Here is a 14,691-nt window from a genome sequence, read left to right as displayed (position 1 = left end):
CCTCCTCGCCAACGTCGTTGTTACGGGTAGCACAAGTTTGATCAACGGCTTCAACGATCGTCTAAATAACGAGCTGACAGCGATGTATCCCGGGCTGAAGATCAAGATTCACGCTGCAGGCCTGTCGAGCGAGCGCAGATTCGGTGCCTGGATTGGTGGAAGTATTCTTGCTAGCTTGGGAACTTTCCACCAAATGTGGATATCCAAAAAGGAGTATGAAGAAAACGGAGTTGGCATTGTCGAGAAGCGATGCAAATAGAGGATACAAGGTTCCTAATGCTAGGGGATAAATTTTTGGTGAAGGACAATGGCGTACGGAGTTGGAAGAAAGATGTTAGTGCTATCTATCTATGCTTAGGACATGGGACGCTGTCACTGAGATCTGGCTGGAGATCAGAGGCATGCGTAGATCTAATCGAGTGATTTTGTGCAAATGAGCGGAAAGGGAGCATATTAAGCTAACCCGCAAAGCTGACCTTGATTTCAACTTCGTCCAATCGTCCAGGTTCCAGCTCCATATCCTTCCACGCCCTTTCTATGTTGATTTCGAGTACATGCTGATCGCTTTGTGATACGCCCACGGTTTCTACCGGCACGGCTTGGTCCTGAAGAGTGACAATGAAATCTTTTTGGAGTGTCATCTTCGGCAAAGTAGAGATATAAACGCCTGAGGAATGTCATAGTCAGTAAACATCTTGCAGCTGGGAGAGTCGACCCTCTTCTACTAACCAAATACTCCTAGAGCCTTCAACTTGACAGCAACAGACACTCTTCCGTTCTCTTTCAAGCTGATGCTGCTGGCTATAATAGCAACGCTGCCAGTCATCTTGTTAATCAGCCCCATATTCGCAACCCATATGTCCCCATACTTGGGGCCAGTAAGAGGCACAGCCTGGAAAGCTGTGAAGATCTCGTATCCGCGGACTTCCAAAGATCCAACAATGAGCGAAGTCGGATCATCAAGCTTCATCGGCGCCGAAGCCTTCTCTGTGGCGTGGGCTCGGACGATATAATGTAGAGATGGCACGGTGCCTGGGAAGCAAGAAAGGGGAATCAATTCTGTGAGCGGGCGTGCTGAGATGTTGAATATGGCTACCATAGGCGTGCCAGTTTCAGATGCTCCTATAACTAAGTTAACAAGGGCAGTTCAGCTAGGTAGTCTATACATGTTCACTTACCATGGTAACTACCAACTTTAAGAAGCAGGTCATCGTCATAGCCTATGTATGGATATATGGCCTTTCCCAGGACGCTTGGTCTAAATATGACAGTCTTGCCCTTGGGGGTCAGGCCAGTCATTTGGCCTATCAAATCAAGGTTGTGCTCTCCAGGAACGTCAGTGATGTAAATTGGTCCACCACTAACACATCGGGCTGCAGCATGGAACCCAGAATAATCATGTACTGTCTGGAACATATCCCAATCGGGAAGAACGTTGAGATACTCCATGAAGATGCTATTGTAAGCGTTTGTCCATACATGCCAAGGGTGCGACGAGGGAATCTGAGGGAAGAAGTCGTCCGAGTTGCGAACTAGCAAAGCAGGTCGATTTGGTATCATTTGAGAATTGAACAGCGCCTGCGGGATCTGCGACATGCATGACATGGCCTTGACGCTGAAATAGCGAAGAGACGTGAGATTCCACGCATCGAGATATGTGTTGATGAGTTCTCGTCGAACAGAAGCACTGAGCCACATGTCGATCATGAATTGGGCATCTGTCTTGACTCCATCAACGCCAGCATCTGAGAGGAACTGGTAAAAGTCGTCGTAGAATTGACGAACATCGTCCTTGTCAACCACTGTCATTTTGCCTCCGAGAGGCAGATTGCGGCGTTTAGCTTCCTCACGAACTACTTCGATGGTTTTGTACTTCTTGGCTAGCTTTCCATCGGGGGAAATGCCGCCCCAGTATCCCAATAGAGCGTGCCATACTGCAATGTGTTGGATATTTGGACTTTTCTGGCGGATTTTGCTAATGGTTGACTTTAATCCATTAGGGAAAGCTTCCGGCTCGGCCTCGAAGTCAACCCATCCGTATTGAAACTGGCTGGGGCCTTTATAGTCAATTGACTGCCAGTTATCATCAATGATCAGAGACGTGACGTTGATGTTGTGCTTTTCGAGCTTATCGATTGCATCAACGATCTTTTGTTCCGTTAATCTTTGCCCAAGAGCGTTCCATGTACCTGCAGAGTAATCAGTCGGTAACACTTTGAATAGGAGAGAGGTTTGGATGAACTAACAGAATCCAAGTCCATCATACCAGTTTTCAAGCCATTCTGGCCGAACTGCGTCAGAAAGAGTTTTCAACTCTTCTTCCACTGCTTGGTTTGCACTACGAGCTTTCATAACAAGAGTTCTTGCGTGGTACATGACGGCAGCAACGGCTCTTTGGAAGTCATTTCCTTCGGATACGAGGATAATTACCTTTTCATCGGAGGCTGAGTCGTTGCGTACATTTACCGATACGGCGCCGCTGGATGTGTTTTGAAAAACGGGTACTGAATCATTGATTCCCGAAACAGCCAATAAGACCAAGTTTCTACCTTCTGGGCTTTGGAAAGCCAGCAGTATTGCGTCTTTGTCGAGCGAAAAATGGTCTCTACCGTGACGTGGAGCTAGCCAAGGAGACCAAAGTCGAACAACGGCAAACCATCTGGACCCTTGCTCATTAGATTAAAAAACATTCATGGCAACTGGTATGATATGCTCAAGGGCAACAGCACGGGTTTCAATACTGACCTTAGGAAAGAGCCCCAAGGCGTGCCAATTTGAATGTCGGTGAATGAAGACAAATCGTTTTCTGCGGGAGGCACTACGGCTTCAAGTGACCACAATTGGGTTTTCGGCGCTTGGCTCATGCGAGATGCAACTTTCCAGGCATTGTCAAGTCCAGGTATAAGATCGGCCAAGTTATCAGATTCTGTAGGTGCTGGGAGTAACACAATGTGGCCGTCTTGTAACCCTTGTTCGTCGCGGATCCATCTCCAAGGCTCATCATGATTGTGACGGAATTTGATGGTGAATCGGAGAGATTTCTTGAAAGACACTTTTGTAGCATAGTATTCCCTAAAGACTGCTTCTGATTCGGCATGAAGAGCCTGCGGTGTCTCGCTGCTCTTTATCCTGGGGACCTCAGCCTCGGTCCAATCCTCGCCATCGATTGAGTGCCAAAGAGCGACTTCCCAGCTCTCTTCAGCTCGAGATTTTGGTATCTCCAACAAAGCAGTAAATGGCACGCTGCTAGAGCTCTCGACTGAAGTAACCTGGCTCAAGGGAGGGTAGCTTTGGAGTATAGCTTTCATGTTTTCGGGCACCGAAGCCGGCTCAGGTTTTTGCTTTGGTATATAAAGAGTTTTAAAATCGTTTGCAAAGTCATATGTTTCGGGTGCCATTGAGAATGCTATTTGAATATCTTTTCAGACGGTTATTTACCTAATTGGTTGCGTTGAACTTGAAGCTCGCCCCGGCTATGTAATGTAAGTATTTCACTCAACTGTATGCAGTATATGACGATGACCGAAGTAAATAAATAGCATAAATGAGAGATATCATACGCCTCTAATGTTTCATATAACGATTCCTCGTCAAAAGAAGTTGCGAAACAATGGCTAAGGCTTGGGCTGGACGATGTTATGCTGACGAAGAAGCACTAACAGCGAAGACGAATTCCCCGCAGGTAATGGGCAGGACGCTGAAGAGGGGCCAGGAGGGGATGACAATGCGCGAGAGTAATCACGTACGCTCGTTCAACAAAGAAACGAAATCGTCTTCAATTAGTTCGTGGAAATTCTCCAGTATGGTATGTAAATACTATGCTTTAATCGCATAGGGTATATATCATGCCATTAGGTACCAACACATCAACAGGTACTCCATCTCAAGCCGGGCGTGTATGGGGCCAATCGACTGTGGATTCTACAATTGGAGAAAGTATGGATAATCAACTTCTCCATTACTTCCCTTCCAGAATCATTGCAAGTCCATAATTCTTAGCAAGATATCCTTATAATTTCACTGCAACTTGCCAGTATTTGCGCAAAGACCTGCTCCCCAATTCGAATCCGTAGCCTACTGTATATCCCAGCACCAGCTGTGGAGATTGCTCGGATGATGCAGTTAGTAAATCTGTGCGCCTGATTGGACGACCCGGTCGATGTCGTCGGGCGTCGGAGCTGGTCGGAATGACTAAGCAGCCAAAACCTCGAAACTAAGGCCACAACCCGCTCAGCAAAGCTTCTTGCCGAGCAGTGGAAAGATTTCATCAAACCGCTCAATTGACCATTAATCCCCCAAACCTCCGCCATGGCGTCCCGCAGATTAGCTTTGAACTTGTCGCAAGGCCTGCGAGCCCGTTCCGGCTTCTCAGTCGCCGGTTCTCTGCGACGAGGCTTCGCTACTCCTTCCAACGTCGGCAAGACTCAGACAACAACCCTCAAGAACGGCTTGACTGTGAGCGCCAACTCCGGGGGCCAATTGGCCCAGCCTCATGCCGTGGACGCCTGTTTTGCTAACCGACAAACACCAGGTCGCCACTGAGTATTCACCATGGGCCCAGACATCGACCGTTGGCGTCTGGATTGACGCTGGCTCCCGTGCCGAGACCAACGAGACGAACGGCACCGCCCACTTCCTCGAGCACCTGGCTTTCAAGGTGGGATGTCCCGATATGGCATCATACGGACAAAGACGGCTGACAGTTGATTCAAGGGTACCGCAAAGCGATCGCAGCAGCAATTGGAGCTCGAGATTGAGAACATGGGTGGCCACCTCAACGCCTACACTTCGGTTGGTCTTTTTTTCAAACCCATTCCGTCGCAATGGGCTCATCCGGGAAGAAAAATCTCTGAAACCACTAACACCTTGTTCAGCGTGAGAACACCGTCTACTTCGCCAAGGCTTTCAACTCCGATGTCCCCAAGACCGTCGACATTCTCTCCGATATCCTGCAAAACTCCAAGCTCGAGCCGTCCGCCATCGAGCGCGAGCGCGACGTCATTCTCCGAGAGTCCGAGGAGGTTGAGAAGCAGGTTGAGGAGGTTGTCTTTGACCACCTGCACGCCACTGCTTTCCAGCACCAGCCTCTTGGCCGCACCATTCTCGGACCCCGCCAGAACATCCGTGATATTACCCGCACCGAGCTCGTCAACTACATCAAGAACAACTACACTGCCGATCGTATGATCCTCGCTGCCGCCGGTGGCGTTCCCCACGAGCAATTGGTTGAGCTTGCCGAGAAGCACTTCTCCGGCCTTTCCACCAGCAGCCCCCAGACTGAGGCCTACGTCCTGTCCAAGCAGAAGGCCGATTTCGTTGGTTCTGATGTCCGTGTTCGCGATGACACCATGCCCACTGCCAACGTCGCCATTGCCGTCGAGGGTGTTAGCTGGAACTCCGAGGACTACTTCACTGCTCTGGTCACTCAGGCCATTGTCGGCAACTACGACAAGGCCATGGGCAACGCCCCTCACCAGGGCAGCAAGCTGAGCGGCTATGTTCACAAGCACGAGCTGGCCAACAGCTTCATGAGCTTCTCCACCAGCTACAGCGACACTGGGTATGTTTGAACGATGATTGAAAGAATGTATTCGAGCATAAACTGACTGTGTCTATCTATAGTCTCTGGGGTATCTACCTCGTCACTGACAACACCACCCGCCTCGACGACCTTGTCCACTTTGCCCTCCGCGAGTGGATTCGCCTGTGCACCAACGTCAGCGAAGCCGAGGTTGAGCGCGCCAAGGCTCAGCTGAAGGCCTCCATCCTGCTGTCCCTGGACGGCACCACTGCCCTCGCCGAGGATATCGGTCGCCAGCTCGTCACCACTGGCCGCCGTGCCAGCCCTGGCGAGATCGAGCGCAAGATCGATGCCATTACCGACAAGGACGTCATGGACTTTGCTAACCGATACATCTGGGACAAGGACATTGCCATCAGCGCAGTTGGAAAGATTGAGGGTCTGTTCGACTACCAGCGTCTGAGGAACACCCTGAAGCCCAAGTTTTAAGAGTAGAAAGGATACGGAGAGAAGGGGGCGGAACAGTCCAGAAAAAAAAAAGACCGGGTATAGAGTGTATGAGATACCGTTTTACAGGCCTAGTGTACCATAAATTTTCCCATATTCTTACAACCAGGTGTTGCGTGGGCGGGAGTGCATGTGAAAAAAAAAATTTCTTCATTACACTTCTTTTGGATAGTGAGGCAGCAACTCATGCCCCTAAATGTTAATAAGACGATCGATCCCTTTACTAGCGATGTCATGTTTCACGCCTTGACCACAAGCAAATCACGCGGTGCTATGTTTATGCCATTTATCATATACTTTAAAAGTCAGATGGCTTTTATTTGATTAAAGTACCTCAGGAATAGATATAATTAGAGACAGCTATATGTCTCTCCGCACTCCTTATAACCGTCTTTTCCAACGCCCAAAACGCCAACATGAATATGTTTGGAACATCCAAAGTCCAGCTTCGCGCAATTAAAGGTAGCATGAGTCCGAAGAATATGACGCTCAGCTCTCCTCGGCCATCTCTGCATCCACATCGTCGCCAAAGACATCGTCCACCGTCCCGCCCTCGACACCGTCGCCGCCAATATCTTCAGGTTCCGGACCTTCAATGCCTTCCATGGCATCTCCACCCTGCTGAGAAGCTGAACTCTCCTCTTCCTCCTCGTCGTCATCTGCACCCTCTTCACCCCATACGTCCTTGAGACCCCAACCTGTCCCACTAAGAACAAATCTCTCGCTCGGTAGCCGGACGCCCCATTCGTTTGGCACAATTTTAGGTAATGCCACCTTGTTTCGCTCTCGGGCCAGCTCCTGCATATATTCCTTGCTGATGCCGCCTCCGCTGCTCCCTCCCCTGAATTGGTAGCCCAGGCGGGCAGCGATAGCCACTTTCACGGCATTGGCGCTGACGCTGGCATCACCAGACGGTGCCGCCATGGCACCTCCCATGCCGCCAGATGGCTTTGCACCGGCTTGCGTGATATACGGGTCGCCTGTGAGATGTAATGCGTCGTTGAGAACGGAGGAGGTATGTCGGTAGGCGAAGTCCAAGAGCAGGAGGGGTACCCGCTGCTCGTAGGATGTGACGCCTTGGGAGGTAAGCAGAAGCTCAACAAGTCGTGAGTCACGCGGCCTGGGCGCCGACGAGGGCTGCTGGTGCGTTGAAGGCTGTGCGGATTGAGAAGAAGAAGCGGCGGCGGCGGCGGCGGGAGGTTGGCTCGCAGTCGTTGTCTGGGTGTTGGGAACTGTTTGAGATGTGTTGGCAGACGAGGCTGGCACGCCATTTGTCTGCGGCTGGCTTGAAGACATGGTTGAGATATGGTATTGAGTAGAGGATTAAGATGAAATCAATATGATAGGTTGATTGAGAGAGCGAGAGACGAGGCTGATAAGAGCAGCTGAGAGCTCATGCGCCAACGTAAAGTCGAGTTGCGTGCTCGGGCAGCGATGGGCGACAAAACAAAGACAGATTAGTATCAGATATATCTCTTCATGGAAGTTGTCAGCTCAGTGGCATTATTAAACGCAGTGAGAAATCCGAAGATGCAACTGCTACACGTCAAACAAGGCTGTACACAGGAAATAGCAAGCTCGGCCAATATCAGAAGTTCAATCACGATCAGTCGCGGCACGGGCAATTAGAGTTGCGGCGCATCATTAATCCGGGCTGTCAATTGATGCTTCGCTGCGCACTTAAACGCTGCCCAATGGGAGCGCTTCAAATTCAGCGGCTGCAGCACGCCTGGAAGGGCTTGGAGGGGCACTCCTGGAGCAGGCTCGGCGTTCTGGAAAGCGAAGCAAGGCCTAAACATGGCCTGCAGCGCAGCCTGTGCTCCCAGCGCAAAAGTGGCGACCCCACCAAAAAATTGACTGCCGCTGATTCAGGTGCCGGTTCCGGTCGATTCGAGCTGTTTTTCAGACGATGGGTTGACTCATTGGCGGCGTATATATTTTTCTGTTAGTTTGAGGTTTCGCTTTTAGGTGTGATTCCCGATTCTGCGCCGCCATCAATTGAGTGATTGTGCTGTTTAACCTTTTCCAATTGCCATCGACAACGACATCGCCAACGCCATCGTCACATCGTCATCCAGCCCACTCTATTTCTGCCCCTCATGGAAACGGTGCTTCCCCTGCCGTTTCTCGTCAGCGTGGCCATTCCTCCCGGCCTGGCCAAGCTTGACGGCCTCAACCGCGAGGAGGTTTCCATTCTCGCCAGCCCCTTCCTCGAGGCGTCGCCCAAGATCCTGGACAAGCTCTCCCGATTCTTCAAGCGCCACAGCTCCGAGTTCCACGCCCACATCGACGCCACAACCCTCGAATCTGCCGACGATGTCTATGCGCTGCTCGATGGCGGCGCCCGCAAAGTCTTTGTTGCGGCCGAGACGCTCCCTCAGTACGCAGAGCTTGGAGACCGAGTGCTGCCCGTTGTATCAACGCTGGACCTGTCTGCCGCCTCCGAGCACGGCCTTCTGATCAAGGATTTCGACGCCAAGGCGAGCAATGTCGACAAGTTTGCTGAAGAAGCCCGCGCCAAGAAGCTCAAGGCTCTCTACCTGAAGCCGATCCCCGATATCGCCATCGAGCAGTTCATTCAGGTTGCGCAGAAGTGCAACGCCATTCCCATCTTGCCCTCGACTGGATTGACAACCGACAAGGCGGATAGCAGCAGGCTTCTGCTTTCCAAGGTCATTGCGACATACTGGAAGTCAGACCGCACCGATGGCCTCATCCCGACGGTAGTTACTGATGTTTACGGAATTGCGCTGGGACTGGCTTATACTAGCGAGGAGAGCATCCTGGAAGCTCTTCGAACCCACACTGGCGTCTACCAGAGCCGCAAGCGAGGACTGTGGGTGAAGGGAGCCACTTCGGGAGACACCCAGGAGCTCGTCCGCATCGCATTGGACTGCGACAATGACACTCTCAAGTTTGTGGTGAATCAAAAGGGACGATTCTGCCACCTCGAGCAGTTTGGCTGCTTCGGTGAGCTGAGTGGCATCGCGAGACTGGAGCAAACCCTCAAGTCAAGAAAAGAGTCTGCTCCTCCAGGCTCATACACTGCCAGACTATTCTCTGACGAGAAGCTGCTGAGGGCTAAGATCATGGAAGAAGCTGAAGAGCTGTGCGATGCCAAGACTCCCGAGGAGGTTGCATTTGAGGCCGCCGACTTGATCTACTTTGCCCTCACAAGAGCTGTTGCTGCTGGCGTGAGCGTAGCTGACATTGCTGGCAGCTTGGACGCCAAGGGCCTCAAGGTCAAGAGAAGAACGGGCGACGCCAAGGGCAAGTGGGCTGAAAAGGAAGGCATCAAGCCATCTGCTCCCGCTGCCCCAGCCAAGCCGGCTGAGGCTGAGAAGCCCAAGAGCGGCCGAATTCTCATGCAGAGAATCGACTCGGTCAACGCTACTGAGGCAGAGCTTCTCGAGACCTTGAAGCGACCCTCACAGAAGTCCCCTGAAGCCATCCTGAAGATTGTGACTCCCATTATCGAGGATGTTCGCAAGAACGGAGACAAGGCCGTCCTTTCATACACTCACAAATTCGAGAAGGCCACTTCTCTAACATCTCCCGTCCTGAAAGCTCCTTTCCCCAAGGAGTTGATGCAGCTCCCTGCCGAGACCATCAAGGCCATGGACACCTCCTTTGAAAACATCCGAAAGTTCCACGCTGCCCAGGGCGACGACAAGACTCTCCAGGTCGAGACCATGCCTGGCGTCATCTGCAGCCGCTTCTCAAGACCCATTGAGAGGGTTGGTCTGTACGTCCCTGGAGGTACTGCCGTTCTGCCCAGCACTGCTCTCATGCTCGGTGTCCCCGCCATGGTTGCCGGCTGCAAGAAGATTGTCCTAGCCTCGCCTCCTCGTGCCGACGGCAGCGTCACTCCTGAAATCGTCTACGCCGCTCACAAGGTCGGAGCCGAAAGCATCGTCCTCGCTGGTGGAGCACAGGCTGTTGCCGCCATGGCCTACGGTACTGAGAGCATCACCAAGGTTGACAAGATCCTCGGTCCCGGCAACCAATTCGTCACTGCGGCCAAGATGCACGTCAGCAACGACACCAATGCGGGCGTGGGCATCGACATGCCCGCTGGCCCATCTGAAGTGCTGGTCATTGCCGACAAGGATGCCAACCCCGCGTTCGTGGCATCAGATCTGCTTTCTCAGGCCGAGCACGGCGTTGACAGCCAGGTCATTCTGATTGCTGTCGATCTCAACGAAGAGCAGCTCAAGGCTATTGAAGATGAAGTCCACAACCAGGCCATTGCCTTGCCCAGAGTGGACATTGTGCGTGGCTCCATTGCCCACTCCGTCTCTGTGCTCGTCAAGGACATTGATGAGGCCATGCGCATCAGCAACGAATATGCTCCGGAGCATCTCATCTTGCAGATCAAGGATGCCGCCAAGGCTGTCGATCTCGTCATGAACGCAGGCAGTGTCTTCATTGGCCAGTGGACACCCGAGAGTGTTGGTGACTACTCTGCCGGTGTGAACCACTCACTACGTAAGTGTCTCTTTTTTCAATATCAATTCTTTTCTTTGTAGACAGCATTGTGCTAACCAGCTATATATAGCAACCTACGGATTCGCTAAGCAGTACTCTGGCGTCAACCTGGGATCCTTCCAGAAGCACATTACCAGCTCCAACCTCACTGCGGAAGGTCTGCGAAACGTGGGCTCGGCAGTCATGCAGCTGGCCAAGGTAGAGGAGCTTGAGGCTCACAGGAGGGCGGTAGAGATTCGTATCAAGCACATGGATGCGCAAAAATAGGGCGAAGAAAGAAAGAAAGAAAAAAAAAACTTGGAGAAAGGATGGGCTTTCTATGTAAAATTAATTGGCTAAGAAAATCATGGAGCGACAAAACGTCTGGAGAATAAGTAGACGAAGAGAAAACACTGTTTTGGATAAAATATTTCATCATTTATACATGTTTATATATCTATGAGGATATGATGAGATCGCTTGATGCGGAAAACTTCTAAACTTAGCAACAAACCCAAACGTATGAGAACTCCCCATAACCAAACAGAAGAAAAAGGAAGCAAAAAAAAAAAAAAAAAAAAAAAGGCAACTTGCTCACACCATCTAGTAATAGAACGTTGCTGCAAAATGATGTTTTCTGCTCGCCCTCCGCACGCGTATACAACTTCTTCAGAAAAAAAGAGAATCCCAAAAGCGCCTCGCTATGTAGTTGCTCCAATGTGAAATATGTAAAATGAAAAATCTCCCACCTCTTCGCTTCGGAAAGTCTCCCCTCTCCAACCGCAAAATGCTGCAAATGCATCGCCCTGCAATTGTTTCCCCCCTCTCTTGAGAGATAAAGAGAATCCCGTTCGGCGTAAGATGTATTCCAAGGACGCAAATGTATATGATGAATAGATATGAGAAACAGAGTTCAAACGCATGAGCGTTGAAAAAAAGAATAAGGCGGAAAAAAAGAGTCATAATGAATGATCAAAGACCCATAGATGATTGGGGGTTAAGCCGCCATCATCACAATGGCATCGTGGGGGAACGGATCTCGACAGGTACTTCGACAACCGGCAGGTCTTGTTCTTCCTGCTCGACGTCTCTGCGATCAAACTAAACCCAAACTTAGCTTTTTGTCCTTTTAATTCTTCTTTTAATTCTCAATCTCCTCTTTCACGGATAGGTGACCAACCCCAGAAATGATTTCGGCTGAGACATCTTCCACCACCCGGGTTCTGTCCTCGTCATCATCAGATGCCTCGGCGTCTTCATCCTCAGCGTCGTCCTCGTAGTTTTCCTCATCATCAGCATCTTCAGTCTCGATGCTCTGCATAACAGAGTCCATCATGCGGGCCCCATCAACTTCGTCGTCATCGTACTCATCGTGCGAGAGGTAGCTATCCGCAAGCCCTTCGCCCACCTCCTCTTCGTCCTCTTCTTCTTCCTCGTCAGTATAAGTGCTGCCCTGGTCATCTTCCTCCTCCTCGTCTTCGTCACTCTCACTTGCCGAGAAGTCATCCATCTGGAGAGGGTCATCTCTCCAGTACATGAAGTCGGTGTAGTCTTCCCCGCCACCCCTGACCAGGGTATCAACAGGGGGGAAGTAGTGGTCCACTACCTCATTAATATTGACATAAGTCATCTTGAGTTTATTAAGACTCAGGAGGTCAAGTGATACTTCCGAGTTGGAGTTGATGGTGAAGATGCGGGTTCTTGGCACATCCACCGTTCGGTAGGAAATTTGGTCGGTTAGACGGTTGCCAAAACCGGCATAGAAAGGAGTACCGTCTGGCCCATACAGATTTCGGATGTCCCGTAGAGTTGCCATCTTGAACACGTGAGGCTTCCGCAAGTACACCTCGCGGCGCAGAGCTGCCATTGTGCGATCAGGAGACAAAATTGTTGGGCCGTGGGGCATTTTGAAGCCTTCCTGGACAATATTATTCAGATAAGTGCGGGTGGAGTCGGACTGCCCGACGGAGCGACTGGTCAGGTACATGATGTTGTATCCGTTCAGCGCAATGTCGCTATAGAGCTTTGCAATACCAGAGTGAGTCCAGTCTCGGCCAATCATGTTCAGCACATGGCCAAGAGCATCGGATTTGGTGATGGTGCCGTCAATGTCTGAAATGACGACGGGCGTCTCTTGTTTCCAGAGATACAGATTGGCAGAGCACGTTGCCCGGTTGACTGTGAAGCTCATTGAATTTTCACCGTATTTCAGGTTCATGTCCTTCAATTGATCGCTAGTCAGTCGAAGAGTCTTGGCGTAGCTCTTGACCGGCTGCATAGAGCCGGTTGGGGTTCGAGGAGGAGTGTGCATCCCGCCAGGGCCGGCATCAGACTCTGAGCGGCGGTGGGACGGCACATGTGGCGCAGAGGTGAGATCGCTGCCATCGCTCTGGTAGCCTGGGTCCGACACGGCGTCGGCGGCAACGGCGTGACGGTGAGCCTGTAGCGACGACTCAATGGTCTTGTTCATAGCAGCCTGCTTGGCGTCTTCGCTACTGTAGACCCAGAGATTTCCTTCTTCGTCGAAGCCAAACAGAGCCCCGATGTCGTAATTGCCGTCCATCTCCTCTGAAAGAATGTTGCGTGCGAGCACTTCGGCGCGGAGCATGTCTTCTTCATTGCTCTTGAAGCCTGTCATGTCTAGCATGAGATCCCCTGTCTCGGTGATGTGGGTTGGAATGTTGACGGCGGACAATCCCTTGGACAGCGCCCTGGCGCGCGCGATGGCTTCGCTTGCACCAAGAATCGGTGGGCTATGTGATCTCTCCGATTCCGATGGGCTCTCGTTATCTGAAATGGCGTCGTCGTGGGGCAGAGCTGCTTTTCGCAGAATGGTATCGCTGTGAGGTCGATCGAAAGCTCCGTGCCAGTCGGCAGAGCCAGGGTGTGAACTCGAAAGCGGAGGGGAAGATGATAAAGGTGTAATCATGCCTAGGATCAAGGTCAGCCATGAATATTTTGCTACCAGCAGACGGTATCAAGTGAATGCAAGCAAGCCAAACGTACCATTTTCATCCGACTGCAGTTGAATAACGGCGGGGGTCGGTCTACGTGGCTTCCCTGATTCCCCATCGAGCTCTAGATGATCTGGCTCTGCCATATCTGAAGAGCTATCTGCCGGTCCAAAAGGCGGGCTGCTTGCTGGAGAGACCAGCGGTGAGGTCTGCATCGATTCCGGGATAGAGTCAGAAGTCTCGAAGACGAAGAAGGCCTCGCCGCCCTCGCCCAGCTTCATGGAGTAGTGCTGCTTGGTGCCATTGATCCTGAACTCGACCTTCTTCTCGTATGGGCGCAAAAGCGAAAACTTGCCGAAGCGGACGTGGAAGGGCGAGCAGGCCAAGGTGCCATCGTCGCGCTCGACGACAATAACGTCAATGGCACCGCTCAGAGTCGCCGGGTTGATCGAGTTCCAGGCCGTGGAAACCGAGTCGCTGAGGTTTCGCACGTACTGCATCGTGCCGGATCCAATATTTCGCCGCGACCTCGAGAAGGAGTTTTTTCGGCGGGCTTACACAATGAGCAACGGGTAACAGCAATCAATGGCAAATGGCAATGAATGAAAGAAAAAGCACGTTTGTACGACGGCCGCGCGCAGCAGTCAGGATGATTCGTAGGAGACGCTCAGACTAATTGGGCCTGGCAAGGTCCGTCGGTTTGGGCACTTGAAGTACTTTGTGAGAATGGCAAACGGAGAGCAAACGGAGAGGAATTGGGGACCCTGGCAGCAGTGGAGCTCTGTTGGGAAGCGCGGTAGTGACGTCGGTTTCAGACGGCGCTTTGGCTCCCTGGCATGTGAAATTATGGAACGCCTCGCTTCTCCGCGTAGCAGCGACGACGCGCAAAGGGAGGAGCTGCGAAGCAATTTCGTTGTTTTTGTGTCTCACAGATCCGGGCTGAGCAGAGGGGATCGCGAGATTGAGAAAAAAAAATCCCATATAAAGGCCTCCCCAGCGCTTTTGGAGGCGAAATGCAGCGGCGGCACCGGCCGGTCACCAAAGGCCAATTGTTGAGAACGTGCTGCTCCAACAAGCTGCACTTCGGCTGCAGGCACATGATCCAAGGCTTGGGCGAACATCCGTCCTGACAAGCGCTGTGGGGGGGCATGGCCGGCAAGGCGCAGGTACAGGATACCTGGGCTGTACTCGCAGTCCCGCTGTGGCAGCACGTTCCTCGGGGGCCTTACGGTGGCTCTTTGG

The 14,691-nt window shown here is 51.7% G+C and overlaps 5 protein-coding genes across 6 annotated transcripts; 2 read left to right on the top strand and 3 right to left on the bottom strand.

The window, feature by feature from the left end:
• Nucleotides 1-458: 458 nt before the first annotated feature.
• Nucleotides 459-3,308, bottom strand: TrAtP1_006520 (uncharacterized protein; the record flags this gene model as incomplete). Its single annotated transcript, XM_014083101.2, has 5 exons — nucleotides 459-667; nucleotides 730-1,122; nucleotides 1,179-2,189; nucleotides 2,247-2,659; nucleotides 2,746-3,308. 5 exons carry the CDS (start codon nucleotides 3,306-3,308, stop codon nucleotides 459-461), a joined length of 2,589 nt encoding a protein of 862 aa, XP_013938576.2.
• Nucleotides 3,309-4,258: 950 nt separating this feature from the next.
• TrAtP1_006519 (uncharacterized protein) lies at nucleotides 4,259-7,602 on the top strand. Its single transcript, XM_014083100.2, has 5 exons — nucleotides 4,259-4,455; nucleotides 4,532-4,657; nucleotides 4,714-4,791; nucleotides 4,875-5,560; nucleotides 5,623-7,602. The coding sequence occupies exons 1-5, from the start codon at nucleotides 4,309-4,311 to the stop codon at nucleotides 6,008-6,010; spliced, it is 1,425 nt and encodes a 474-aa protein (XP_013938575.1). The 5' UTR covers nucleotides 4,259-4,308; the 3' UTR covers nucleotides 6,011-7,602.
• On the bottom strand, nucleotides 6,518-7,324 carry TrAtP1_006518 (uncharacterized protein; the record flags this gene model as incomplete). Its single annotated transcript, XM_014082555.2, has 1 exon — nucleotides 6,518-7,324. One exon carries the CDS (start codon nucleotides 7,322-7,324, stop codon nucleotides 6,518-6,520), a length of 807 nt encoding a protein of 268 aa, XP_013938030.2.
• Nucleotides 7,603-7,866: 264 nt separating the features above from the next.
• Nucleotides 7,867-10,919, top strand: TrAtP1_006517 (uncharacterized protein). Its single transcript, XM_066113160.1, has 2 exons — nucleotides 7,867-10,516; nucleotides 10,587-10,919. Exons 1-2 carry the CDS (start codon nucleotides 8,128-8,130, stop codon nucleotides 10,781-10,783), a joined length of 2,586 nt encoding a protein of 861 aa, XP_065969246.1. The 5' UTR covers nucleotides 7,867-8,127; the 3' UTR covers nucleotides 10,784-10,919.
• TrAtP1_006516 (uncharacterized protein) lies at nucleotides 10,900-14,444 on the bottom strand. 2 transcript variants are annotated; one of them, XM_066113159.1, is made up of 3 exons: nucleotides 13,502-14,444; nucleotides 11,676-13,426; nucleotides 10,900-11,596 (listed from the first exon to the last, which is right to left on the bottom strand). In XM_066113159.1, exons 1-3 carry the CDS (start codon nucleotides 13,947-13,949, stop codon nucleotides 11,507-11,509), a joined length of 2,289 nt encoding a protein of 762 aa, XP_065969245.1. In that variant the 5' UTR covers nucleotides 13,950-14,444; the 3' UTR covers nucleotides 10,900-11,506. The 2 variants fall into 2 exon arrangements, with proteins under 2 accessions (XP_065969245.1, XP_013938573.1); XM_014083098.2 differs by having other exon boundaries at nucleotides 10,900-13,426.
• Between the last annotated feature and the right edge of the window lie 247 nt (nucleotides 14,445-14,691).

This window comes from Trichoderma atroviride, chromosome 3 (assembly GCF_020647795.1).
Source record: "Trichoderma atroviride chromosome 3, complete sequence".
Taxonomy (NCBI): Eukaryota; Fungi; Ascomycota; class Sordariomycetes; order Hypocreales; family Hypocreaceae; genus Trichoderma; species Trichoderma atroviride.
This window is presented reverse-complemented; position numbering and strand designations above follow the sequence as displayed.